At 54.7% G+C, this 25,789-nt stretch overlaps 5 protein-coding genes across 5 annotated transcripts; 2 read left to right on the top strand and 3 right to left on the bottom strand.

Annotated features, from left to right (window-relative positions):
- The first annotated feature begins 3,486 nt into the window (after positions 1-3,486).
- BZA05DRAFT_235803 (fatty acid desaturase-domain-containing protein) lies at positions 3,487-5,653 on the top strand. The gene is made up of 4 exons (XM_051479853.1): positions 3,487-3,861; positions 3,932-4,655; positions 4,714-5,262; positions 5,325-5,653. Exons 1-4 carry the CDS (start codon positions 3,677-3,679, stop codon positions 5,547-5,549), a joined length of 1,683 nt encoding a protein of 560 aa, XP_051341580.1. The 5' UTR covers positions 3,487-3,676; the 3' UTR covers positions 5,550-5,653.
- Positions 5,654-6,341: 688 nt separating this feature from the next.
- Positions 6,342-11,823, top strand: BZA05DRAFT_333836 (uncharacterized protein; the record flags this gene model as incomplete). Its single annotated transcript, XM_051480704.1, has 9 exons — positions 6,342-6,941; positions 7,038-7,304; positions 7,368-7,655; positions 7,832-8,177; positions 9,186-9,922; positions 10,067-10,783; positions 11,000-11,257; positions 11,372-11,553; positions 11,610-11,823. The coding sequence occupies 9 exons, from the start codon at positions 6,342-6,344 to the stop codon at positions 11,821-11,823; spliced, it is 3,609 nt and encodes a 1,202-aa protein (XP_051341579.1).
- A 424-nt stretch (positions 11,824-12,247) lies between these two features.
- Positions 12,248-14,464, bottom strand: BZA05DRAFT_391082 (uncharacterized protein). The gene is made up of 5 exons (XM_051482940.1): positions 14,282-14,464; positions 14,138-14,216; positions 14,065-14,085; positions 12,538-13,998; positions 12,248-12,481 (listed from the first exon to the last, which is right to left on the bottom strand). The coding sequence occupies exons 1-5, from the start codon at positions 14,327-14,329 to the stop codon at positions 12,363-12,365; spliced, it is 1,728 nt and encodes a 575-aa protein (XP_051341578.1). The 5' UTR covers positions 14,330-14,464; the 3' UTR covers positions 12,248-12,362.
- A 1,627-nt stretch (positions 14,465-16,091) lies between these two features.
- On the bottom strand, positions 16,092-17,628 carry BZA05DRAFT_442945 (protein-tyrosine phosphatase-like protein; the record flags this gene model as incomplete). The annotated part of the gene is made up of 4 exons (XM_051486814.1): positions 16,092-16,369; positions 16,423-16,837; positions 17,120-17,382; positions 17,502-17,628. 4 exons carry the CDS (start codon positions 17,626-17,628, stop codon positions 16,092-16,094), a joined length of 1,083 nt encoding a protein of 360 aa, XP_051341577.1.
- Positions 17,629-20,620: 2,992 nt separating this feature from the next.
- BZA05DRAFT_235688 (uncharacterized protein) lies at positions 20,621-23,799 on the bottom strand. Its single transcript, XM_051479852.1, has 6 exons — positions 23,364-23,799; positions 23,213-23,299; positions 23,062-23,149; positions 21,707-22,980; positions 21,562-21,649; positions 20,621-21,506 (listed from the first exon to the last, which is right to left on the bottom strand). The coding sequence occupies exons 1-6, from the start codon at positions 23,612-23,614 to the stop codon at positions 20,739-20,741; spliced, it is 2,556 nt and encodes an 851-aa protein (XP_051341576.1). The 5' UTR covers positions 23,615-23,799; the 3' UTR covers positions 20,621-20,738.
- Between the last annotated feature and the right edge of the window lie 1,990 nt (positions 23,800-25,789).

The following is a 25,789-nucleotide window of genomic DNA, read 5'->3' as shown; positions in this document are numbered from 1 at the left end:
AAACTAGGCAAATCACCCTGGTCACTCGGTATTCGGTATGTGTTACCAAGGGATGTGACCCCGGCCTCCCATGCCTTACATCGCTCGAACAAGCGATGGCGTGCTTCTCAAGCCCGGATTCTGAGCATCATTCAGCAGCCACAGGCGTTTGTACTCTGGGTAGACTACACACTTCTCTGGACGATAATTATCGACGGACCAACAAACGTGCAACTATACCGGTACTATCAACCATCGTTTGGCTGAAGGTACCTATCGATTGAAACCCCCCACCCCCCGCAGAGCGTCAAACGGGGCTAATTACTATATCTACTGCACCTCCTACTGAGTAATACATTACTCTACTAGCAACTAAGGAGTACTCTACTTCAGCTGCCATGGCTCTTCCGCAAGTTGCAACCAACACCTTGATATGCAGCGCAACCAATCACACTGCAAACCGTGAATATTTCCTCCAGGCGCGGTCGTCGGTCGTCGGCGGTGCATACACTCCCATCCGCTCCGCTGGGTCCAAATAAAACAGCCTGCCGCACCTACCTAGGCAGAGTAGGTACTCCACTTCTCACCACCCCGGCAGTGGGCACGCGAGCGGACTACTAGTACCCGGGGGCCGGTAGGTACATGCGTCCAGCTGTTGCGGGTGCTTATACATTCATTCGTCTAGGTTCTTTGTGGGTATTGTTGATGGCGGTGGTTGAATCGTTAACTATAGTAGAGTACATAGAGGGTGCACGGTGCTGGTGGTGGTTGCAATCGATGGTTTTTCAGCTCTGCCCTACACACTGAACTGCGCATATATCTACGCTCCGCACCGCACTCCACAGTAACTACTCCACTCTAGAGTAACTGACAAGCGACCGGCCTACGGTACTCTATGTATTAGTTAGTCCGCCTGCTAACTCATCGATGTCAACTACAGAACTATGTACAGCTGCAGAAGACTCAAGAGCGTTCGACCGCAACTACCACTGCATCACCACCATGGCCCATTGAACCTGAAGATATGCAGGTACCTACTCCACCGTGCCGATCGGCGACCGGCGACCCAGCTCTCAGCGTATGCAGGCACCGCATCATGCCTTCCCCAATCTCTCCTCTCTCAATCTCTTCCGAGATCCGAGGCGACGAAGCTGCGATGCACCCGTCTGCGGGCAGCACTTACGTCGCGATCGTCAATGGCTAGCTGTCTGGCTGGCTGGCTGCTGGAACAGTTCCTCGGATCAGCTCGAGCTCGAGCAGTGTTCTGTACGCCGTAGAGTACGCCGTACGCCGTACTCTACGGTATCTTCCGGCAATCCCTCCCTCCTGGATTAAACGAAGCCTTGAAAGAACGAGAAGAAAAAAGAGCTGACGATTTCTACCTAGGTAAGTGCTCAGCATATACTATCGATTCGGATGTCGCCACCTGTACGGGACGGCATGATGTAACGTTACTCTACTCTAGATACAGGCCTATGACGATGATAACTATATGCAGTACGATATACCTACGATATACGATACACAATACTATATCTTGGTGCAGTGTGCAGTGTGCAGGCAGCCGTTGCGGCTCGGGGCGCACGACGAATACTTACTTCTTACATCCTACATTATACATGCCTAGGACCTAGGCATGAAACCAGCGGAGAGACATGCCTCGGCACTGACCGCAGGCCATTGACTGCTGGCCGCTGAAGACCTCGTGGGAGCGCGTCAACGGAGTTTCACGGAGGCCGCTGATAATTATCGTTGCGGGGGTTTTTTTAGAAGCGGCTGTGCGTGTGCGGTCGCGCGGTCGGCGGTCGGAACGGGAATGTCTTCGCCGCCGCGCGCCCCCACGGGCCATCGGCGAGACAGCGGGTATGTCTCATCGCCTCTACATCTTGGCTACGCCTTTGGAGGAGGGGGGCTTTTGTTTTGTTTAATCATCGATTGCTTGCGACCTAGGTATGTGTCTAACTGGATCATGGCGGTATATACATATACACAAGACGGTTCCACGCCATTGTTCAGCTCGATTTTCATCGAGCGGCCTTGGGGAGGAGGAGGGGGAGGAGGAGGAAGGGGAGGAGTTTGAATTCATGACGCCACGCCGTACCACTTGACTTCTTCGACGGAGACGGAGACTCGTACGACCGATGTTGGGATTGCATATCTAGAGTACCTAGAGTACCGTACAACCTGCGACGACTGAGGCATAAGTGGTTGCTTAAATGGATAAGACATAACCAAGTATTTATCTAAGCAGGTGCCTTAGGCACATACGACGACAGACGATACCACCGCGCTTAAGGATAAAAAAGTATCATATGAGGTATGTAGATACCGTGCGATTGTTATGGATCATATGATGGGCTTGATCAAGGGGCGCAATGATTCGACGTGCGTTGCGCGTCGCAACACCCTTCTCGTTTTTTTCCTTTCACGGTCTGTGTACGTACAAGATGGTGGGGGTGAGGCCTTGATACTCTGCATACCCTACTTTGGGATGGGATAGGAGAAGGCCTGGTTTCTTTGGCTCTAGCTCGTAGACTGGCTGCATATGTTCAACGTGAGAGGGACAGCCTGAACCTCTTCTTCTGGGCGGATTGACGGCCTGCGATCCGGATTTCGGAGGGGATTCTTCACGACAACGACGATGTGGTGATGGTGATGGTGTTGAAGAGGCTCTCGAGATGTGTTCGACAGATGGATCGATGTGGATAGATACCGGTAATTATCTGAGTAAGTCCTTACCTAAGTAATCGATAGCTGATGTTCTATCGTTTGCCGACTGGTGGTGCCTGCGCCCCTTCCCTCGCCCGGGCCCACGTTTATCTGGCCAACCGCAGACGCGCAACAAGCAAGCAAGCAAGCAAGCAGGCAAGCAAGCACTCTCCTGCCTGTCAACCGGAAACTCCAGGTTCGTGGCCAAACTCCCCTGACCTGAGCCCTGGCTGCAGGCATCCCTGCATTCCAACGATTTCTCCAAATTCAGGGGTCCAACCGGTAACTGCTTCGCTGCTCTTGCTGCTGCTGCGTCTCAGCTCAGGAATAGTTAATTCTTCTTGGCTCGCACGGAGGCGACGCCGCATACCTGCCCGCCGCCGTGCGTCGTCCTCCTGCCTGCGGACCTGCTTTGCCTCCTGCCTCGTGGGAGAAAAAAAATACAGACTGGCGTTTACTTTATAGTCCAACCCCTTCTTCAGCCTGTGTCCTTCCCTTCGATCGGATTCCCCTTCTCCTTCCCGCTGCTGCTCCCAGTGTTTCCTCCCCCAGACAGACACTCACTCACTTGCCGATTTTTCCGCATCTTTAAATCTTCGTCTCCCTAGGTTCATAGCTGTCGCGATCGAGATCCGTCCAGCCCGTTCAGTTCAGCCCGTTCAGCCCGTCCCCCATCATCTCATCTCCCCACATCCATTACATACTCGCCAGCGGACCCCAGATAATGCCAACTCGTTAGTTAGCCGTTGTTCCCCCCCTTATTTCTAAAATAAGGCCCCGCTGCCCGTGCTGCCAGCTGCCCATCGCTCGTTTCCGATTCCGAACTTCACGAACTTCCCCCACTTCAAGATCCATCTCGCAAGGAAAAAGAAAAGAGAACAGAATAAAACAAACGACCCAGCCCGACGACTACGCAAGTAGATATCAACCGCTACAAACTACCGCACAAGCTGCCTACACAACTCGATTCCTCGACTGGAAGCTCAACATGGGGAAGCTAGCGGACAGAACGTTCACCAGACGGCAGGTCGAAGGCCTCATCGCGGACGGGAAGGGCATCATCGTATATGATTCGAACGTGCTCTCGGTCAATGCGTGGATGAAATTCCACCCCGGAGGAGACAAGGCGATCCGGCACATGATCGGACGAGATGCAACGGACGAGATCAACGTGTATGTGTCTCGGATGCCATTGTGGTCGGGTTTTAAGGTTTTCTTGGCTGATTTGATTCGTTCGTGTCAGACTCCACTCGGAAGAAGCGAGACGGCGGATGAAATCATTCATCATCGGCAAGATCGAGGGTCAATGGCGGAACTTTCTGCCGCCCATCCAGGGTGGAGAGTTCAGAGCGTACAACGGCGAAGAGGACGACGAGAAACCGACCCCGACTATCGAGATTCCCGAGTTATGCGAAACCCAGTCCAGCTCCGGATCGTCGTCCCCGACATCGTCGGCCGACGAAAACATCGTATTGGATCCTAGCCTCCGGCGTAGACGTGCCGGCTCGTTGTCGTCGTCCGTAACATCGATCTCAGAAACGCCGGGCCCAGTCGGTGGCCCGGGCACATTCGACGCCGATTATCTCACCCGCAAGGCCATCGAGGAAGACATCGCAAAATATCCTTCGCTGGATTACAACACGCAGAAAGAGATTGCGATCAAGTACCGCGCGCTCGAAGCCCAAATCCGCGCCGAAGGTCTCTTCAATTGCAATTACTGGGCGTATGCACGCGAGGTCACCCGGTATACCGCTTTGTTCGTCGGAGCGATGATCTGCCTGAAATACGGCTGGTACAAAACTTCGGCGTTCCTCGTGGGATGTTTCTGGCATCAACTCGTCTTCGCCGCGCACGATGCCGGCCATATGGGCATCACCCACAACTTCCAGGTCGACACCTGCATGGGAATCGTCATTGCCAACTTCCTCGGAGGTCTCTCTTTGGGCTGGTGGAAGAGGAGTCACAATGTATGCAAGCCGATTCCGATTCCGACGCGTTGACTGTTGGGCTAACAGCTGGGATTAGGTCCACCATATCGTCACCAATGACCCCGAGCATGACCCGGATATCGAGCATCTCCCGTTCTTCGCCATCTCCCACAGATTCTTCGGCAGCGTATTCTCGACCTACTACGAGCGTGTTCTGCCATACGACGCTTTCGCCAAGCTCTGCGTGCGGTATCAACATTACCTCTACTACCCGATCCTTCTTTTCGGCAGATTCAACCTGTACCGTCTGTCCTTGGAGTACCTGATCATGGGACTGGGACCTCGCCGGGGTGTTGCGGCCTGGCACCGGTACTTCGAGCTGAGTGGCCTCGTAGTCTTCTGGTACTGGTTCGGATACGGTGTGCTCTACCACGGTCTCGAGACCAACTGGCAGAGATTCGTGTATGTGATGATCAGCCACATGGTCACCATGCCATTGCATGTGCAGATCACCCTGTCGCACTTTGCCATGTCCACTTCGGACCTGGGCGTCAATGAGAGCTTCGCCCAGAAGATGCTGAGGACCACTATGGATGTCGATTGCTCCGAGTGGTTGGATTTCTTCCATGGCGGTCTGCAATTCCAGGTTAGTTTTGCACTCCGCCCCAAAAATGCGATTGTCATGCTAAACTGCTTCTTTCTTTATAGGCGATCCACCACCTTTACCCTCGCATTCCTCGCCATAATCTCCGCCGGACCCAGAAGCTGGTGATCGAGTTCTGTAAAGACGTTGGAATCCCCTACGCCATCTGGGATTTCTACCGTGGCAACCGGGAGATCATTGGGCGTCTCGCCGAAGTCGCGAGGCAGGCGCAGCTCCTTGCGGACTGCCAGGCGCACATGGCCAAAGCCGGAGAGTACGGTCATTTCTGAGCGGCCCTTCCTTCCACCTCTTCCTCTTCCTCTATCCTTTGGGGCTTTAGTTCTTTTTTTGGCTCTCCTTCCAAAAGAATTAGACATGCTACATAGATGCGATATATACCTCTGTCTCTCTGTAAAAGGCGTTATGAAGTTATGTTGGGCGATCCTTCTTTTTTTTTGGTGGTTTAGAGGCCCTTTATACGACAGTTTCTTGAACCTATGGCCGTTTTTTTTTGCCTATTTTTTTCTCTGCTTCCATGTTATATAGCGCTTTTCGCGGGTACATACACTTGCTTTTTAATTTTAATGCAATTCTTTCTGTGCTGTCGTCACGGCAATCCATGATCGGTCAGAACCTTGATATGTATGTGCAATACCTAGACTGGCTGCGACGTTGCCGTAACTACTCAACGCGCCGAGCCAGAACATGTGACCTGCAGGCCACCAGCTACGAACGTAAACAAAAACAACGCCAAAACCCTTGCTAGAGTACGTACAAAGTAACAACAACACCTTGCCTGCTCGCCCGCCACCCCCACCCACCCCGACCCCGACCCCGTCACGTCGCGACATTCCCATGCGACGACGCCGAGGGAACAGGAACCGACGCATATCCCAATTAGCTCCGCCGATACTACCGCGAGCAATAACGACAACGACAACGGCCGAAAACGAAAACACAGCAGCAAAGACTACAACAACACCACCACCACCACCACCACCACCACCACCACCACTACTACTAGCCAGCACACGATGGTGTACCCGGGCGCGCTCCCATCACCCGGCGGGAACAACACGACGATGGCGTACTCGTCGCGCGACGACCCGAGCAGCGCTGACCTCGGTAGCATGATCGACTCCTTCCAGTCTCCCGGTGTCGACCACGGTATCCTGTCGCGGGGGGGCAAGCGGGGGAGCGGTAGCGGCGGGAGCGGAAAGATCACGCTCGCGACGCCGCAGCGGCAGCCGTTCGGCGCGCTGACCAACCGGCGCAACGAGTTCACGCCGCTGCTGAAGAGCGTGCACCGGTCTGGCGTGAAGCGCTCGGGCGTGTTCGGCGATGGCGTGCCAGTGCCCGACTTCCTACGGCCGGGGGCGAGGCTGCCCAGTTCCCCCGCGCTCCCCGAGGATACTGCCGACTTCTCCGAGCAGACGGGCATCGAGACGGTTAATCCGAGTGCGCATGAGAGTTCGGTCGGCAGCACGCCGTTGGCGCCGAGGGGGGGTGGGGGAGGGGCGGGTGCTCCGCTGGGTGGCGATGGGCTCATGACCCTCAGGGAACAGGAGAAGGTTATCGATGATATCAAGAAGGAGAACTTTAGTCTGAAGCTCAAGGTGTTTTTTCTCAACGAGCGGCTGGATAAGCTGGGGCCGGAGCACAACGATGCGGCGTTAAAGGAGGTGGGTAGTCAGCGGGTTTTTCCCTCCCTGGCGGTGCGATTGCTTTTTTTCTGTGGGGAGTGTGTTGGGTTGACTGGGTGTGTTGGGTTGTGACAGAACGTCGAGATCAAAGTCGAGCGAGCGACCCTCAAGGCGGAGCTGAAGCGGTACAAAAAGTCGCTGTTGGATTCGGAGAAGGCGATTGCGGAGCTACGGCAGGAACTGGGACGCTCCGGGAGAGATCGGGATAGCAATTATACCAACGACCGGCGGAGCGAGGAGGAGGCCAGGCTGCGCGAGGAACTACAACGGAAGCTCGAAGCTGTCCAGACAGAACTCGATAAAGCTCTGGACGAGATCGAACAGCTGCGCGAGAATGACGAGGTGCTGCGGAAACACATCGCTGGCATGGAAACCGAAGAGGGCGAGGATGTGGCGAAACTGCAGAAAGAGCTCGAGACGCTGGAGGACGAGAAGGGCGATCTGGAAGCTGAGCTGAGGGAGAAGGAAAGAGAGGCGGATAAACACGAGGAGCAGCTTGCCGAAATTGAGGACAAGCTTAAGGAGAGGGATGACCGCATCGTGGATTTGGAAGAACACGCGGGTGAGCTCCAGGAACAAATCAACGAGCTCAAGGAGGGACGAGATCAAGAGCTCAGCGGTAAGGAGCAGCTGCTCGAACAGAAGGACGAAGCTCTACGGGCGGCTGAAAGAAGGATCAAGGAGCTCGAGCGGGTACGTTTCCCTCGCCACATGGCTACAGGTGGACACGTCGACTAATGCTGGGATAGACCGTCAGTGACCTACAACGACAGGCCGAAGACGAGAAAGATCAGATGACACGAGCAATGCAGAAGGTCGAAAGTCAAAGAGACCAGCTCAAAACGGAGAACGAAAAGCTGGAAGATGAGGTCGAAAGACTGGGCGACGACGTCCGGAACAAGAGCTTCTCGTACAAAGGTCGACTAGCGGAGGAGAACAAAGAACTCAAGACACTCAGGTCGGAACTCAAGGACGTGCGGGCCGAGCTAGAGAACCTTCAACAACAGTACGATGACTTGGACTCCCAATACCAAGACAAGATCAATGAGAACCAACGACTGCAGAAGAAGATGGAGGATATGAACGGCGACTTTGACGCGGAGGCGGATTCGATGGAGAAGCAAATTCACCAGCTCAAACTCGACAAGGAGGCTCTCGCAAAGTCCCGCGCCGAACTTGAGTCGAAAGCACAGCAGGCGCAACATGAGATCAATCGTCTCCGGCAAGAGCACGAGGCCAGTGCCATGGCGCGCAACGAATTGGAAGTCAAGGCGCGGACACTGCAAGGCGAAGTTGATTGGCTCAAGCAAGACAAGGATAGTCTCTCGAAGGCTCGCGGAGGCCTGGAGGCTGGTGTCCAAGGAATGCGAGAGGAAATCTTCAAGCTCAAGCAGGATAAGGAGACCCTCACGAGAACTCGCAACGAGATCGAGATCAATATGAAGGCCCTACAGGGGGAAGTCGACTGGATGAAGCGCGATCAGGAGAACTTTGCCCAGACCCGTGGTAGTCTCGAAGCCGGTGTACAGGGCATGCAAGAGGAAATCAACCGGCTGAAGCTGGAGAAGGGTAACGTCATGAGAGCCCGCGATGACCTCGAGGCTACAGCCAAGGCTCTGCAAGGAGAACTCGACTGGCTCAAACGCGATCACGAAAACTTCACCCAAGCCCGCGGAGGTCTCGAGGCTGGCGTGCAGGGCATGCAAGAGGAGATTACTCGGTTGAAGCATGAGAAAGATAGCATCGTCAGAGTCAAGAACGATCTGGAAGTCAAAAACAGGAGCTTGCAAGACCAGATCGACTGGCTCAAGCGTGAACAGGACACTCTGTCTCAAGCTCGCGGCGGTCTCGAGGCAAACACTCAAGGTATGCAGGTCGAACTCAACCGCCTGAAAAGGGAGAAGGAAATTCTGGAGCGCGAGAAGGAAGCCAACACCGACGCGCGCAACAAGCTGGAGGCACAACTCAAGCAAGAGAAGGAGAACATAGGACGAGTCCGGACCGATCTTGAAGTCCAGGTCAAGACCTTGCAAGATGAGGTCGACTGGCACAGGCGCGAACAGGATAATCTTGTGAAAGCTCGTGGCGGTCTTGAGGCAAACACTCAGGGTCTGCAGGCTGAGATCAACCGGCTGCAGAGGGAGAAGGACAATCTGCAGCGCGAGAAGGAGGCCAATGCCAATGCCCGCAATAACCTGGATGTGGAGCTCAAGAAGGTTCGAGGTGAACTTTTCCACGCTACCTCCGAGAAGGATCTCTTACGTGCTCGCCACGATTCCCTTGCTACCGAAAGCGCCGAGCTCCAACAACAGCTTCAACAAGTCAAAAAGAAGCTCCAAGAAAGCAACGTTGCTCTCCAGCAGGAGAGGGATGCCGCTCTGACTGCCGAGAAGACATACAGACAGCAGGCGGATGTAGAGAGGAATGCCTTCGATGATGAATTGAACGAGCTCGATGGCAAGTTGCAGGAGCAGGCACAACAGTACGAGCGCGAGTTCGACAACTGGGCCTCCGAGAAACGTCAGCTGGAGGTCAAATTGCAGAGAGCTGAGGAATCTTCCGAGGGCCTCAAGAGGACTCTGCAGTCGCTACAGCAGACGGAACATACCCTCCAAGGGAAGGAAGCCAAGCTTGCCGATGCGCTCCAGAACGAGACCGAACGGCATAAAGCGTCAGAGCAAAGCTTGGAGAGACAGATCGAGGAGCTCCAAGGCGAAATCGGGGAACGCAAGCACGCCCTCGAGGCCAAGGCCGCTGAGCTCAGTGCTGCCATGGAGGAAGTCCGACAATCGAAAAAGTCCGAGAGGACGCTCCAGGACCAGATCCAGGCGCTAAGTGACGAAGTCGATCTCTTGACAGCGCAAAACGACGAGCTTCAAGAGAGCGCGAGTGAGCAAATCGAGGCCGCACAGGCTGAGGTTGACGCCGTGCGGAAGAAGCTCAATGCTGCGCGTCTCGAAGTCACCCGTCTCGAAAACCAACGTGCCGTCGCTCAAGCCGACATCCAGACATTCCAGGGAGACCTCGAGGCTGATTCGAAAACCCAGAAGCAACTGCAACAAGACTTCCAGGAAGCCACCCGCCGTTTGGAAACTGCCAACAAGGAGAAGCTGCAGCTCCAGGATCAACTCATGACCGTTCAATCTCAGCTTGCAGACTTGCAGACATCTGCGGTGGACGTTGAGATTGAGCGTGATGAGCTCAAGAGCAGGCTTGCCCAGAGTTCGAAGTATGGTGAAATGGCCAAGGGTTTCGACAACGAGAAGATGGAGCTACGAAAAGCCAAGAGCAAGCTCGAGATCGAGGTTCAGCATGCAAGCGAGGAGCGAGAGATTCTCGAGAGGAAGATCGATGAGCTGGAAGCCGAGCTCGAGGAGACTCTCGAGGCTGCACGCGAACAGGAAGAGAAGGCGCACACTTTGGGCCATGATCTAAAGAAGCTCTCGGACAGTCGCGAGCGGGAGCAGCAGAAAGCCCAGCAGAAGGTTGCCCGTCTCGAAGCTAGGATCGATGAGCTGGTCAAGCAGGGTTCTCACGATAGCGATGCTGAGGCGGAGATCGAATCTCTGCGTGGCCACCTCTCGGATTCTCAAAGGCGGGAGGCGGATCTTGCACGACAAGAAGCCACCGCCAAAAAGGATCTTCGCGAGTTCCGAAGCAGAATCAACAAGCTCGAGCAGGAGCTCCACGACGCACGCAGTGCCGCTAACCAGCCCCCATCGATCGTCAGCTCGCCCATCTCCGGTCGTGGTGCGGTAGAGGAAGAGCTCCGCCGACAACTCGCGTCCGCTCAAGAGAAGATCCGCGATCACCGTAGCCAGGTCAAGTCTATTGACCGGAAGCTGGCGGAGCAGAAACACTCCAACGAGGAATTGGTTCACGAGGTCAACATGCTCGAGCAAGAGCTGGGCGAAATCCGGCAGACCAACGACTCTCTGGTGCAAAAGAACCTCGATGCGACCAATACCCTCGGCGAGCTTCGCAAGAAGATCCACGGGCTGGAGCGGGACCTTGCCGAAGCCCGGTTCAACAACCAGCTCAAGGATTCCGAGAACACAGCGCAGCTGCAGATCAACGAGGAACGCCGGGATCTCCACGACCGCCTCCGGACGGCCACAGCCGAGCTGGAACAGCTTAACAGCCAGGTCAAGACCAGGGACGACGATATCCGCGGCCGCCGCCAGCGCGAGCGCGAGCTGGAAGCCCAGCTACGCGCTCTCGAGCAGGCGAAGCAAGAGGTCGACTCGCACGCGTCCGCGGAGCTGGAGCGGCTCACGCGCAAGTACCACCACGTAGTCGAGCAGACCAAGGAGCTCCAGCAAGCATGGGACGAGGAGCGCAGAGCGATCCGACAGCGCGTGCGGTTCCAGGAAAGCAACAGCGGGCTGCCGAAGTCGTTCCCGACCAAGGCCGTCGAGGAGGCGGAGCAGAGGATCCACGAGGCCGAGAAGCGCCATCAGGCCGAGATTAAGGGTCTGGCTAAACAGATCCAGTACCTCAAGGCCAAGGGCGCACGCGAAGCGTCGTTCAGGAGCGATCTCGCGTTCAGCAAGAGCTTCTTCCTCATGCAGCTGCAGCTGTACAGCACTTGGTATGTTTCCCGTCCCCATGGGCAATGCGCGGTAGTGGTACTGACACATCCCGCAGCAACGAGGCGAATATGCAGCTCGTCGAGCAGATGGGCATCTTCCCTGACCGCTATGTTCGCGAGAAACGGCCCGCCCTGCGCTCCGTCATCCACGCCGTCATCGCGACCGTTCGCATGCAGAAGTTCAAGGAGACCTGGGCCGTCAGCAAAGATATCAGGAACCAGGTGGCCCGGTCCGTGGAGCTGAAGCGGTTGGAGGCGGGGAGACGATAGGTTTTAGATGTTTTTTTGGTTGTTTTGGTTCTTTTTGGTTTGGGTTTTGTTTCTTGGGGTGTTCTTCATCTTCATCTTCTTCTGCGTTACGAGTAATGATTTGGTTTTATTACGGGTCTCTAAGTTTCGATACCTCGCCCCCACTTTGGTCTTTGTTTTTCTAGGGGTGTATTGTTCGGTCTCATTACGGGTTTGCAACTTGTTTATTTTATTGCGGGGGGCTTTGCTTGCTTGCTTGTTGGATTACTTTTGGAGGGCATTCATTCGTGGGGTTTTACATATGCATACTTGCATTCATTGTGTTGTTGGGTGTTGTTGTATCGATAGGTGTTCTATCGATCGAGATGTGATGTCTTTTCACTTAACTGGAGTATATCTTCCGTTCTGTTCAAGCTCCAACACTGTGCAAATGGCAAAATAGTAAATTCTATCTCTATTCCGGACATCTCTATCGTCGCATCACATCACAAATACATAATGAAACTCCGCAGCCCACGATTCCGCCGTCCAAGATGAACCCGCCTCCAGCCCAGATCAGATCAAGGCAGCCTCAGCCCCGTCTCCTCAGGTCTGAACCACTCCCTCGTCAAATCCCTCGCCACCTCCTGAGCGCCCTCGATGGCCGCAGCTTCAGTGTCGGCTTTGCACTCGATGTACACTGTCCTCCACATTAGCCAACCCACAATTTCCTGGGGAATGAGACAGGAGACGTACTCTTAATCTTCGGCTCGGTCCCACTTCCACGGACCGTAAACCTAACGCCGCCCTCGAGTTCGGCCGTGATCATTTCCGAGCTCTTACTGATGGGCAGTGTTGGCTTGCCATCCTCGGTAGCGGTGTCGACGCCCGTGGTGAGATCTCTCCAGCGGGTTATCTTCCTAGCCCCGACCGCCTTCGGCGCGGCAGCACGTATATCCGCAAACACCTTCCGAGTTAGCGCCGCGTCGCGCGAGACGAAGTAGCTATTCGCGGTCTTGAAGTAGCCGTACTTCCCGTAGAGCTCTTGGAGTTTTTGGTAGGGTGTCTGTCCTGCGGACGACCAGTCTCGCAGCGCAGAGATGAACACCACCGCGGCGGCGATGCCGTCTTTGTCCTGGACGAGCGGGGAGAACATGTAGCCGATGGCCTCCTCGAAGGCGTAAGCGGCGTGGTAGCCCTGCTGCTCCAGGGCCTGCGCGCGGTTGCCCAGCCACTTGAACCCCGTGAGGGTCTCTTCGAACGCGAACCCCTCGATTCGCGCCATCGACGCCAGCATCTGCGAGGAGACAGTCGAGCACAGCATACACAGCTTTGGGCGCTGCGAGGCTGGCGTGTTGGAGAACACGTACGCCGCGAAGAGGATGCCCAGCTCATTGCCCGTGAAGGTGCGCCACTCGCCGGAGGGCAGGCGCTCCGCCGCCGCAAACCGGTCTGCGTCCGGGTCGGTGGCGAGCACGATCGAGATGTTGTTTTCGGTCGCGGTCACGATCGCGAGGTCGAGTGCTCCTACCTCCTCCGGGTTCGGGAACCGCACCGTGGGGAAGTCGGCGTCTGGGGCCTGCTGCGCTTTCACAGTGACTAGGTCCTCCTCCGCCACGCCGAGGTCCCGCGCGGCGCGCTGCATCGCGGGCAGCCCAACGCCATGCATGGGCGTGTACACCACCCTCACCCGTGGCACGGGAACAGTGTGCGTGGCCAGGTCTACCAGCTTGTGGAAGTACGCGTCCTGGATGCGTTCGATTGGCTTTTCGACCAGCTCACTGGTATCCACCAAGCTTTCATCCCAGCACACGGGGGTCAGATTCCTCTCGATAGCCTTCGCGATGGCCTTATCGTGCGGCGAGACGATCTGGCACGCATTGGACCAGTAGACCTTGTAGCCGTTGTCCTGGACAGGATTGTGGCTAGCCGTGATCATGACGCCGGCGGAGGCGCCGAGCATCTTGATCCCGAACGGCACCAGCGGTGTGTGCACGAGGGATGTGTAGAAGTACACCTTGATCCCGCGCTGGATCATCGCCGCCCCTGTGAGCCGCGCGAACCGCTCGCTGTTGTGCCGGTGGTCGTAGCCAATCACAATAGACGCTCCCCCAGAGGCCACAGAGGTCGAGATGTATTCTGCTAGCCCCTGCGACGCTTGGATCACGGTGAGATCGTTCATCCGCGAGAAGCCGGCTTGCATTGCGGCGCGGAGACCTGCGCAGAAGACATATCACATCAATATCATATCGGCATCGGGAGCTGGGAGGTAGTAGGTTATACCGGCGGTGCCGAATGAGATCCCTGGAGGATGTTAGCCGTGGATCACCAAATGGCTGGGGGGAATGGCACTCACGACTCCCGAGCCGTTTCTCGAGCTCCTCGGTGTCGTTATCGGCCAACAACTTCTGAATCTCTGCTTTTGTTTTTTCATTCTGCAGACGTTCAGTTAACTATCTTCTCGCGGAGGTGGCGTGAGTAGGTAGGTGGGTGGGGTTACCTTATCGAGCTCGAGCCACTGCTCTGCGAGGGAGCGAAGGGTGTCCATCAATGATCTGTGTATGTAGCTAAAGAAGTCAAAGGCGGGATATGTACGCAGGTACGCAGCAGTGGCAGGAGAAAGGAACAACGCACGGAGTGTTCATATAGATACCTACGCCGGCAGCTGTAGAGTAGGACACCGTGGGTCGTACTCCATGCAGGGGTTTGTTTGCTCATCGGATAAATAGCTACCCCTCCTCTTAGTCGGCGATCGGGCCCGATCATGTCCGATCACTCGTGGATAACTACGTAGCGTCCCAAACTGTCCGGCGTGGTTCCGGCCGGGCGGCTATGGGCTGTAGGGCCATTTGCCACTCGCATCGAAAAAGCGCATTGAACGAGTGATGTGCCGTGACACAATAGGATTGCTCCTCCGGTAGAATAGCTCCACACATGTTAGAGGTTAAACGGGAGAACTAGGAGGCGGCGGTTGGAACCGGTTGGGCTTGGAAGGGAAATGGGAGATAAGGCTCGGTGGCAATGGGGAAAGGTGGGATGAGGGAGAATGCATAGAATTGACAGTTCAGGGTACACAGGTTCTCGTCCGGAGCTCGTATCAACGCAATACCCAGCAGCAAAACACGCAACATCAATGCCCTCTTCAAACCAGCAAACTACCTATTCGTACAGAAGTAACCATCAATGAGCACCACGAATCCATAATCAACCCCAACCCTGTACTCTATTTACAGCTCCGGCTTTTCTCTGACGATACATACGGGATGATTATCCAACCGGTCCGATGACGGGATCGCACTACCTTTCTATGTAGGTACATACCATACATGCCATCTCATGTTCTCCAACTTCAGCCAACTAGGTACCTATCTTAATCTCCTGACATACCTGTCAAGCTGCCTATGTCCTCAAAGATCCGCAAACAGCGGTATTCATCCGGCCACAAATGTACCTATGAACCTACGCTGTATGTTTTCGACCTCACGGGCTTCGCACGAAGGACGAACGGGGGACCTGGCTGCCACCGCCTAGGTACCGCGGCCGCGGCAGTGGCTACAGCTACTGGGATCTGTCCTGAACAAACCGGCGGCGCCCTGTGATGCACGGACGATCTTTCAACCGGGATAGTAATCATATTGATACAGTTAACACACACACACACACGCGAAACATAGCAAAATATAACAATCCTACATCTCTCCTCCCCCCCTCCCTCTCCCCTCCCACCCACCGCCATCAATTGCGCCGGATGAAAGTCCGTTACCGTTACCGATGTACCCCGAACCAGCTCGGCTGATGCTGATGCTGGCTCACGATGGACGGACGGACAGGGCAGCAACTCGGCTTCTACCTAACTTACATGACAGAAAACACCAGACACTCCAATAGAGAAGAAAGACAGCCATGGTACACTAGAGCCATAGAACACATACATCTGTGGCACACCCATCCCTTCGCCGACCCGACGCGACCAGGCTGGAAAAACATAACGCAAAAGAGCAATAGCAAGATTGAACTCCCGTGTATCCCCGTAACGTGAAAGAAGCACAAGAGAGTAAAAAAGTAAAAAAAAGAAGTATGAACAAAACCCCCCACTCGCCGTAGAATAACATCAAACAAAAAATACAAGCCAGAAAAGACACCCCCCCCCCCCCCACCAAACCGAGTATCATGCAAGCGCAGACTGCGAAGGAGAGAAGATCCGCCGAAGTGTGGCGTACGGAAAACGCCAAAAGGGAAGAGAAAGGATCCCGCAGCTAGCGACTGACCGACAGAAAAGTCCAGGAACTTTGACTCCACGATACCGCGTGCTATGCGCTATGGTGTGTCTCTTCTTCCCGCAACTCCTCGTGGACCGTGGGTGGTGATGACGACTTCGCCCTCCGCATAAAGCGCTCCTTGAGCGCAGTGTAGATAAACTGGAACTGCACCTCACTCTGCACCATGTACATCCGCTGCTCTCGCAACTCGTTCACGGTCTCGAAGATGAGGTCCTCGCGTTCGGTGATGGGGATGGCTCCGGCATCGATGTCGCGGATGAAATGGTCGAGCGTGATAAATGTGCCCGAGCGTCCGACGCCAGCACTGCCTATTCGTTCCGTTAACCCACCCCCGCGGAAAACCGAGATTGGGTGCACTCACAATGAACGATCAGGGGGTTATCTGGCCCGGTATTCTTCTCGTTCGCCAATTTGATCAACTCCAACAGCGCACTCTTATCCTCGCCCTCGGGGACGTTATAGTCCGGCCAGCCCTTGAAGAGCAGATGCCAGACGATCTTACTCTTATCTCCCACCTTCATGAGCAGCTTCCTTACGGTGCACAAGCTCCGAAAATCCTTCTTCTTCTCCAACAGAGTGATGGTCGCCTCGAATCCGTCGTCGAACTCGCCCTCATCCTTGATCACCCACGGCTCGGGATCCGAATCGGGAAAGTACTGGAAACATTTATCCCGTCCGAGCTCGAAGGTCTTTGTGAGCATCACGATCACCGCCACATCGGTGGTTTCCTGCCAGATCATCCGCCAAAAGTGACTTAAGTTTGCTTCCTTAGGTCCCTACGATTGCCGAGCGAGCCGAGTGTCAGCAAATCCTAAAAGTAGACGACTACGGGGGGCCACATCATCGGGCACCCGGCCATGTGCATGCAGCAGCTTTGCGCCTAGTGTGTGTGTGGAGGGTGCATGGAGTAGCCTCCAGCCTGTCCATCTGCCGCCGGCCGGCCGTTGAACGGATCGGTACGGCGGTGCAGAATCGCAAAAGCAAAAGCGCAGCACGAAGCGGGGTACATCTTCTCTTGCTCCTCCTCCCCCCGTCTCTCTGGAAAGGCGCGCGCATACCTGTGTTGCGATGTACCGTTTCTCCGACCCATCCTTGCGACTCTTAAGCACGATCGGGGAAGCATTGATGTAGTCGCAGTGTCCTTCAGGAACGTCGAGACGAACTCGATTGCTCTCCCAAGGCGAGACGTTCGAGTACCGGTTGCGCATGCGCACCTCGTGCGAATCATCGATCTTCCATCGCGTGTCCTCGGGGTTGTGCAGGCTCTGGTGTAAACGTTCGTTCTGGAGGTTCTCGACTTCGTGGAACTTGCGTCGTATCTCTGCTCCGTGTCAGCTTGCTTATCCGGTTGCATGGCCGGTTCGCCCCACCACCACCGCCGCCGCCATCCATCATGCGCCACTTTCAAGAGATGAGGGGAAAGGTAGGATCGTGTAATACCGGTGGTGGTCTGAGTCAAAAACTGGGGAATGTTCTTTTCCTGGCGGCGGGACCTCGAGCGCGAGCTACGTCCAGCACCGCCTGGAGCGACTATCGTGGAGAGACCGGGACGCCAGGCATGAGACATCGAAATGCTGTACTGACGAAGGGATCGAGAGACGGGACAGCGGAGATATCGGATGGTTACGCTGCTATTGGTAGTGGTGGTGGGGTTATTAAGCTGGAGGTGATTGTATGGCTGTATGCAGTTTTTGGACCGGAGCGGGAAAGCTAGGCGGGGGTGGAGGGGATGGGCGGGAAGGGGGGCTTTAAGGATGGACGGAGGAGAAAGAACTAAAGCAATCGATCCTAGGGCGCGCCGAGGGCGAAGAGGGCGCAAAGGACGCAGAAGGCGGGGTGTGTGTGGGGTGGAGGATGAGGAGGAGGGGAGGTCGTGTGTGTTCCAGATGCGCTCTAGGATCTTTTGGCGGCAGTTGTGCAGAGTGCTGGTAGTATGATAGTAGTAATAGATGCGATATCTAATAACGGATTCTTTGGGCGGAGAAACAGACGAAACAGGGCTGTCAAAGACAGGGAGGGCAGATTTGAAGTGTTATTTCCCCGTGATGGATGATGCGTAGCGCGTGCGCCGTACGGATCGTCGAGTGGGATCGGGGGTGAGGCTGCTTGCTTGCGCTGGCTTGATGAGATGAGATGGGGCTAGGTGGGCTTGAAACAGAACAGAACACGTTCCGGGCCCGATTCCGGCGAGTGAGTCTAACGAGTGAACAGCTCATCAGTACGGTGGATGGTGGCAACAACAGAAGTATGGGAGTGTGTGCGTGCGTGTCTGTAGGGTGATTTAGACTATATCTTACCTTTGTTTGACAAATTATTACTGCCTAGAAGTACCCAGTGCAACTCTCGTTCAGGCGGTGAGAGCTCAAGAGCAGATCACACTGCAAACAAAACACCTTGAACTAGTTAACTACCGGCCGGGCCCGTGATATGTAAGGCGGCGGTGAGTGATGGGGGCAAGGACGGTAGTTAGGGCGTGGGGGATATATCGCAATGGAAGGAGAAGGTGGAAGAAGAAGAAGAGAAGAGGAAGAAGAAGGAAGGGGAGATGGAGGAGGAGGAACAGGAACAGGAGGGTGAGGAAGAAGAAGGAGCTGACGAGGACGAAGATGATGAACAAGAATAAGAAGGGTCCGGCAGGAACCTAATATGTACGTCCGTGAAGGCCTCGATGGTAATAGAATTCGACGAGCTTAAAAGGGGGGTCTGACCTTATGGCTTATATATTTAGAACGAATTTACAGACAACGAATGACCGGTGCAGTTCTGGGCTTTCTCCAGTGTCCAAAGGACAGCTGTGCCGAAGGCTCCAGGCAGAAGGAGGAGAAGAAGAAGAAGGAGAAGGAGAAGGAGGAGGAGAAGAAGGAGAAGAAGGAGAAGAAGAAGGTTGAACGAGGTCGGTTAGTTGGTCGGCCGGCAGACAGGCAGACAGACAGTCAACGTTGTTCGCCCGTATGTACTCAAACATGGCATCCAATCCGCGCCGTTTCCACGGTAGGCTGAATTCCAGCCTGGCCGTGGTTGCGTGGAGTACATAGCACTAGTAGAATAGTCAGATTGAGCTGAGGCAAATGCTGGTTCGTCCACTCTAGAGTCTACAGTAGCGAACCAGATCCAAGATATCGATGTGTCCACTGGCCAGTCCGCCTGCGAGATGTTCGATGTTCGAATGCCATGCAAGGTTCCGCGATGGATGCCCTGCGCGTACTATACCTAGTACGATATACTCCCAACCTTGTCGACTCGCGGTGTAACGAGTGGTTTGAATTTTGAAACTCTGCAGTTTTGAAACTCTGCAGGCCGCTGACATGACGACCGGGCTTGCGGCCTGAGGGAACTCACGAAGAAGAAGAAAAACATTGTAGTAAGTAGAGTACGCACAGCTGACACGCATACAGAGTCTCGGAGCACACGCGCACGAGCACGAGCACGATCACGAGTAATTGAGCCCTTGGGCCTTAACTAAGGAGCATGGCCGGACTTGTCATCAACTCGTCACGCCTGCGAGTCACGAAGCACCGTTCCGCGCAAGTTCTCCCTAGATACTCTGGGTATACCAATATGATATCGGTACCGGCATTCCGGAGCTCCTGCGTGGACAAGCAAGGCTTCGATCAGGCTGAGCCCACACGTCGGGAGGGACCAGAGATGGATGTCCACATGTACAATATACAAGGCCCAGCCTGCTATGTATGCGTGTATGTCTGTACCTGCAGACTACTCCACCTACCTACATTACATACGTGGCTCGGAAGCAGGCTGCCGTAGTTATGCACATATCATACATATCATACATATCATAGGTACTCTAGATTTCTGCCTGCCTGCCTGCCTGCTGGGCACAGGGCTGACGAGCCGTCTCGTGAGTCGTGTCCCCGTGCGGTGTGGGGCATTCCCGGCACGAGCACTCGAAGTTGTCCAGGGCGGCCGCCGGCAGCACATGGTTCCGGACCCCCGGACGGCGAGATGTTGATGTACTCTACTAGGTACCGTGGTAGAGCATAACACGAAACAGGCAAGGTTACGGTACTAACTACCGCACATATGCTCGTTAAGCTCGATCATTTCCCGGTGGAGTCCACATAAATAGGCAGGGCTAAAGGCACAGAAGAACCCTTCTCCGCCTACGAGATGCATGCCATACTACGTGTCTTCGGACATGGTTCCAATACTCACGGAAGAAGTACATGGCATAGCATAGTTAACTCATCAAAGCACATTAGAGGTATGTAAATACAACAACAAACTCCTGTAGACCTAGGGAAGGGCTAAGTAGGCTTGGTGGTGTATGTTAGGCTTGCTGCTGAAGTGTCCAGCCCATCCCATCCCATCTCACGGAAGGTTCACTGGCCTAGCCCGTGATGTGTACGTCTTTCCCCCACAGCAAGTATCACACAACATCACTCATCAACCTCCATGGCAGACACTGCAGACACTGCACTGATTGCAACACCCACCACCACCACCACTTCCATCCCCGTACCCGTTCCCCTATTCACACAGCGCCAAGCACACCCCAAGCACGCCCCAGACATCCCAAAAAAGGTAGGTATAATAGTCATGGAAGGAAGCAATAAGAAAGAAAAAAATGTTCCAAACAACTCCGGATGTTGTCACAAAGAAAAGAGAAGAAAACTATCGTACAAGTCACACCCCCCCCCCGTCCCGTTGTGGAAATTACTATCCGCCGCCGCCGCCCTCGTCGCCATCGGCATTGTCGAGGCCCATCAGCTCACGCTCCAGCTCGTCTGCGAGAGAGTTGCTGTCGTCGCCATCTTCCGCCTCCGCCTCCGTCACTTCCTCCGCCGCCGCATCCGCCGTAGCCCCCTCGTTGGGAATCGACACATCGCGGAGCCCACTCCCGGCTGCTGCGCGTTCGCGGGCAATCTTCTGGCGCTTCGCGAGGCGACTGCCGGTATCGTTGGTGGTTGTGGTATTCTCCATGTCCGTATCGCCGTCGCCGTCATCACCGGCGATGGGAGGTGTGGCAGTTCCAGCGCCGGTGCGTTTCCGCTTTCCGACTTCGAGCTCGGTGGTGGTGGTAGGCGTTTCCGTTTCCGAGTTGAGGCTGAGACTGTTGATACTTTCGGAATCGCTGTCGGCGAAGTCGTCGTCGTCGCCAAAGTACTCGGCGAACTCCTCGTCCACATCTTTCCACGGTACGTTACTCGTGTCGACGCCGCCGTCGGGTTGACTGCTGGTACCCTGGAATTCAGAGTCGTAATCCGAGTCGTCATCCGAGTCGTCGTCTTCGGAGGAGAGGAGCGTGGAGTCGTCGAGGCCGTTGACGGGGGTGCCAAGTGGTGGGCGGTCCTCGGGGTGCAGTTCGATGAGGTAAGGCTCTTCGGTCTCATGGCGCCAGTGAGAGATGGAGTCGTATAGCCAGCGGGGACTGACGATCTTGATGTGGGGGTAGCGGGCCGCTTGTCGTACTTTAGCGGTGCGACTCTGCACATTGGATGTTAGCTATTGGTTGGTTCCTTGTAATGGGGGGGAGATGTACTCTCGCCGCTATGACATGCGTGGTTTTAGACGAAACCGTCTCCACGACGACTGCACCAAAGCTCTTCGCCCAGATGGCTATGTCGGAGCTGCAGGAGAGTTAGCATCTATAATCCACAACGGTTATTGGTGGTGCTCGTGCTTACTAGTGAACATCGGCTCCCAGCGGAATCACGCCGGAGAACACCAACACCACACCGCTCAACGTCTGCTTCTTCATCACCGGCATGATCGCTGCCACATCCGGAACAGCGCTAATATCCAGGTCATCGTCGTCAGTGCCGCCCCGTTTCCTGGGGTGCCTCTTGACGTCTTTCAATTGCGACACGCGGTCCTTGCGGGCACCCTTGTTCTTCTCGTACTCCTGATAGAACCGGTCATGTACAGCTGAGAGGTGTATCTTTAACGCATTCAATTCCCAATCGTCGTCTCGAAGGACACTGTGCTTGTGCGCGCCACCGTCGCTGGCGACGTCTTTGTGGGTAGTGTTGCCGTTCTCCGACGCTGCTGCCATCTCCGCTGCTGCCGCTTCCTCGTCGAGTTTATCCTGCAGCTCCTGCTTCTTAGCCAGGGGCCGGTTCTCTTTTTGTGCCTCAATGGCCTTGTCGAGCTCGGATGTTTGATCGGTCAGCAGCTGCCGGTCGTCGCCGCTTCCCATGGTGATGAGTTGCTCCAGCGCAGTCATAGATGCACCGGCAGTCTTCGCAGGACTGTTGGCAGTCTCGTCTCCAAGTTCCGCCTCCTTCTCCTCCTTCTGCCCAATCGCTATGCTCTCAGGTTCTATAGCAGCGTCCTCCGTAGGCACGATGGCGGTGGCGGTGGCGGCCGCAGCAATAGTAGCAGTAGTAGGAAACTCCTGCTTCTTAGGCAAAAACATGGAATTAATGTCGCCGATGCCGACGAAGAAGTCGTACGGTCGAACCTTGACCAGATTGTCATTCCACTTCCAGACATCACCGCGGTCATCAATGATGACGACCATCTTCGTGTCTACGGGGAAGAGCCGGTGCAAACTCTTCTGCGTCATACTCCCGCTCTCGTCTCTGCTCAGCACGCGCTCGCCGAACAACGTGCCACCCGGGTCCACAATCTTCTTTACCGACAGCGCATATGCACGTGTTCCCATGGTGTAGATGTGGAGCTCAAACAGCTTTGAGATGTGCTCGAGGAACTCCTTCAATCCGGGCCGCATCTTGACGTAGTACCATGTTCCTCGGCCGCCGCTGATGTCTTCGTCGAGCTTGAACGCCGCCACATCTTTGACCGAGTCGTGATTGACGCAGAAGGGATCGTCTTTCCATTCCCCAACTGTCGGGTCTACCGTGGCATGAATGATCGTCTGGTCCAGATCCACCACAAGCGACAGCTTCCGCTCCTTGATTAACCGCCGTTTCGCTTGATCTTCTAGTTTCCGAGCTTCCTGTGCAAAGAAAATAACACCCCCACGTTAGACAATTGTGCCACGACCGGAAAGAGGAGAGGGGATGGTGGTGGTATCTACATCTTCGCTCACAGTCAATCCCGCGCTGTCGTGGGCCAGCTGTATTGTAGCGCGATCACTGTTCGAGAAGTACGAATTGTAGTCCGTCCTGCACACCTATCGTCAGTACTCTTAGTCTCGCTACCAACGGATGTGCGCGGGTCAGACTCACAAGGTCATATCTTCACCACACTCCGTGCAAAGTCCGGCGAACTGAATCTCATGTGTACACGGCTCATCGATCTCGACAATCGGCGTACTATCACCACCACCGTGTCAGTACTCGCCCACCCTCTCCATCCTTCCCCGGTTTCGTAACAAACCTGCTGTTCTCAACCACAGAGCCAACGCCGACCATCCACCGCGCGAGTTTTCCGCCCACGGGCGCGTCAAACTGCGACGACAGTGTCTTCTCCACCTGCACCTCGACGCCGTACTCCGGGTACTCCGTGACCATCGTCTTGTAGGTGTATACAAGCAGCGGCTCGAGCCGCGCCACATTGCTGTTCGGCTGCTTCAGGAACTCGGTGACCGTGATCGGAAACCGGACGGAGGAGGGGAGCTTGATGATCATGATGCTGTGTTGTGCTGTGTTGTAGTGTTGTAGTGTACGTTGGTTAGGTTGCCGGCTGCCTTCCTGCTCCTGCTCCTGCTTCCCCGAGAAGACGACTGCCCGACGACGACGACGCCTCTCTACTCTACTCTATGGCGGGAGCTTCTAGTTTAGTTGGTCGTGCGGTGTTTCCGTTGCGGTCGCTGGCTGGCTGGATTCGTCGTTCTCGCTCGGTTGTAGTTGTCCGTAGTGTGTAGTATGCAGTGACAGTGTTTGTTTTTCTGATGACGTCGGATAACTAGACAGCGCTCCCTTCCCTATCCTTTCCTTCTCTGTTGCCTGCGACGACCACGACGCTACCCTTTGAATGTGGGGCCCCGTCTCGTTCTTTGTTAAGCGCAAGGTAAAGTATGTAGGCAGCCGACGAAGGGGTGACGCGACGGCGTAGGCGGTGGGGCGGTAGGTGGTGGTGCTATTGAATTTCGTGAGGGAGGGAGCGAGCGATCGAGAGTGGGCCGATGACACGGAGTGGGTGGGAAGGCGGTATTCCAGATCCGTTGAGGCTGGTGTTGCGAAGAAGAGGAAGAAGGAATTGAATGAACGATCGAGCAAATCGAAGTCGAAATCCTTGTACCACGGGGCGGAATGGAGTTTAAGTACCAGGTAAGTAAAGTATGATGTACGCAACTTAAGTTACTTGGGAGAGTGTGGACCGCAGACCCAGACCGTACATATGCTCGAACTCGAATGCTAAGGCGAACGCGCTAGCGTTCTTATTGAGGTTTATGTATCTTTTTTTGCTGGTTACCAACTTACCATGTCAAAGCAGTCGATCTACATACCAGCTGCTATATGTCATATAGATACTCTAGGTTTCTACGCCGCCATCAGCCCACCAGTAACTATCAGAGTCATTTCCTGAGGATAGACTCGAGACAGCTGGAGGCCATTCACATTATCATCGGCTTCCCGCCTCACTGCCCATCATTCGCGCCAAGAAGTCGATAAGATCTGGCTTCAGAAGTTACCAGGTGCGCTAAAAACCACGTCTTGGCACTGGGGAGTTTCCCAATATTAACCCCAGAGTGCTATCATTCTATGGGAGCTCTCCCTGGAGATATTACCTGTTTATTGGATGGTTTATGCACAGGTAGCTCTGCCCGCGATGCTCGCAGTGCATTAGCTCATTCTATATCTTGACATCTGGCAAATCCTGAAAGTCGTCTAGTAGTGCCTTAGCATTCGGCCAAAATGGGAATCACAGCCAGCTGGTTCTATGCAAACCAACCATCGATCTCGCGGTAACAAGTATGAAGTATTTAGAGACCACCACGAATCTACGACACCATAGATTTCGCGGATTTATAAAGTGATATGGTGCCTGCAGTCTATAAAGTCACAGTGGTTTTTAGCTTTGCACCCGGATAACTTACATGGCAACAGCCGACCCCCCCAAAGAACAAAAAGATCATCTGACAACTCTCAAACATGCAACTTCACCACCCGGCGATGACTGGTATACACCAGTTCCTTTCCACTACGAGAATCAATCACTGCCGGTGGTTGGCTATGCATATCCTGGGACAGGCTATCTGGTGGTGGAGTCTGGATGGCGGCCCGTATTTCGGATAGTAGTTGAACAGCCGAGTTCCGGGTCCGAAAATCTCTCCGAGCTTTTCTTCAACCGAGTACATGTGACCACTACACTTACTTTAGAGTGAAAATCAGTTGCTATCACGTGGGGGTTTAGTATACATGATGATGATTTCCATACAAAACCCGATGTTTCATCTTGCAAAAGATATTCACACCAGCATCGGACCGGGAATCTACTGATGGGGGAGGTACATAACCTGTACCTTTTCCACTTTCCGTCACTCATAGCTGCTGCCGGCTGCTAGCTGCCTTGAAAAAATAACCGCAAAAAGAGGGCCCTTCAAAATTGCAGGCACCATACCAGCGCACAACCAAATTTCAAAGCTACGGGGTTTGATACTTCTGCGAGTGATCTTTAGTGAAATCTCGCTACTTACCTCGTACTTGAGTAAGAAGTAGGCTTCGTGGCATATTCACGTTCTGTTTATGTAAAAGCCAGTGCAACGGCCTGTCTCAGTCTCAACACAGCCGCCAAAGAGAACAAGACCTCGAAAACCGAACAAAACACCGATTTCTGGGACCAGAATTGGGCTCCATTAG

This window comes from Tricharina praecox (assembly GCF_024521635.1).
Source record: "Tricharina praecox strain CBS 144465 chromosome Unknown BZA05scaffold_6, whole genome shotgun sequence".
Taxonomy (NCBI): domain Eukaryota; kingdom Fungi; phylum Ascomycota; class Pezizomycetes; order Pezizales; family Pyronemataceae; genus Tricharina; species Tricharina praecox.
The sequence above is the reverse complement of the archived record's forward strand: the minus strand, read 5'-3'. Positions and strand labels throughout refer to the sequence as shown.

What these genes read in the sequence shown, in the direction of transcription:
- BZA05DRAFT_235803 (XM_051479853.1), top strand. Translation starts at nt 3,677, where the DNA reads ATGGGGAAGCTAGCGGACAGAACGTTCACCAGACGGCAGGTCGAAGGC. An exon ending in GCAACGGACGAGATCAACGT is followed by an intron (nt 3,862 to 3,931) that starts GTATGTGTCTCG and finishes CGTTCGTGTCAG; the next exon opens with ACTCCACTCGGAAGAAGCGA. An exon ending in GGTGGAAGAGGAGTCACAAT is followed by an intron (nt 4,656 to 4,713) that starts GTATGCAAGCCG and finishes AGCTGGGATTAG; the next exon opens with GTCCACCATATCGTCACCAA.
- BZA05DRAFT_235688 (XM_051479852.1), bottom strand. Translation starts at nt 23,614, where the DNA reads ATGATCATCAAGCTCCCCTCCTCCGTCCGGTTTCCGATCACGGTCACC. An exon ending in TGTGGTGAAGATATGACCTT is followed by an intron (nt 23,150 to 23,212) that starts GTGAGTCTGACC and finishes ATAGGTGTGCAG; the next exon opens with GACGGACTACAATTCGTACT. An exon ending in CTGGGAGCCGATGTTCACTA is followed by an intron (nt 21,650 to 21,706) that starts GTAAGCACGAGC and finishes ACTCTCCTGCAG; the next exon opens with CTCCGACATAGCCATCTGGG.
- BZA05DRAFT_391082 (XM_051482940.1), bottom strand. Translation starts at nt 14,329, where the DNA reads ATGGACACCCTTCGCTCCCTCGCAGAGCAGTGGCTCGAGCTCGATAAG. An exon ending in AGTGGCTCGAGCTCGATAAG is followed by an intron (nt 14,217 to 14,281) that starts GTAACCCCACCC and finishes GAACGTCTGCAG; the next exon opens with AATGAAAAAACAAAAGCAGA. An exon ending in GATCTCATTCGGCACCGCCG is followed by an intron (nt 13,999 to 14,064) that starts GTATAACCTACT and finishes TCTTCTGCGCAG; the next exon opens with GTCTCCGCGCCGCAATGCAA.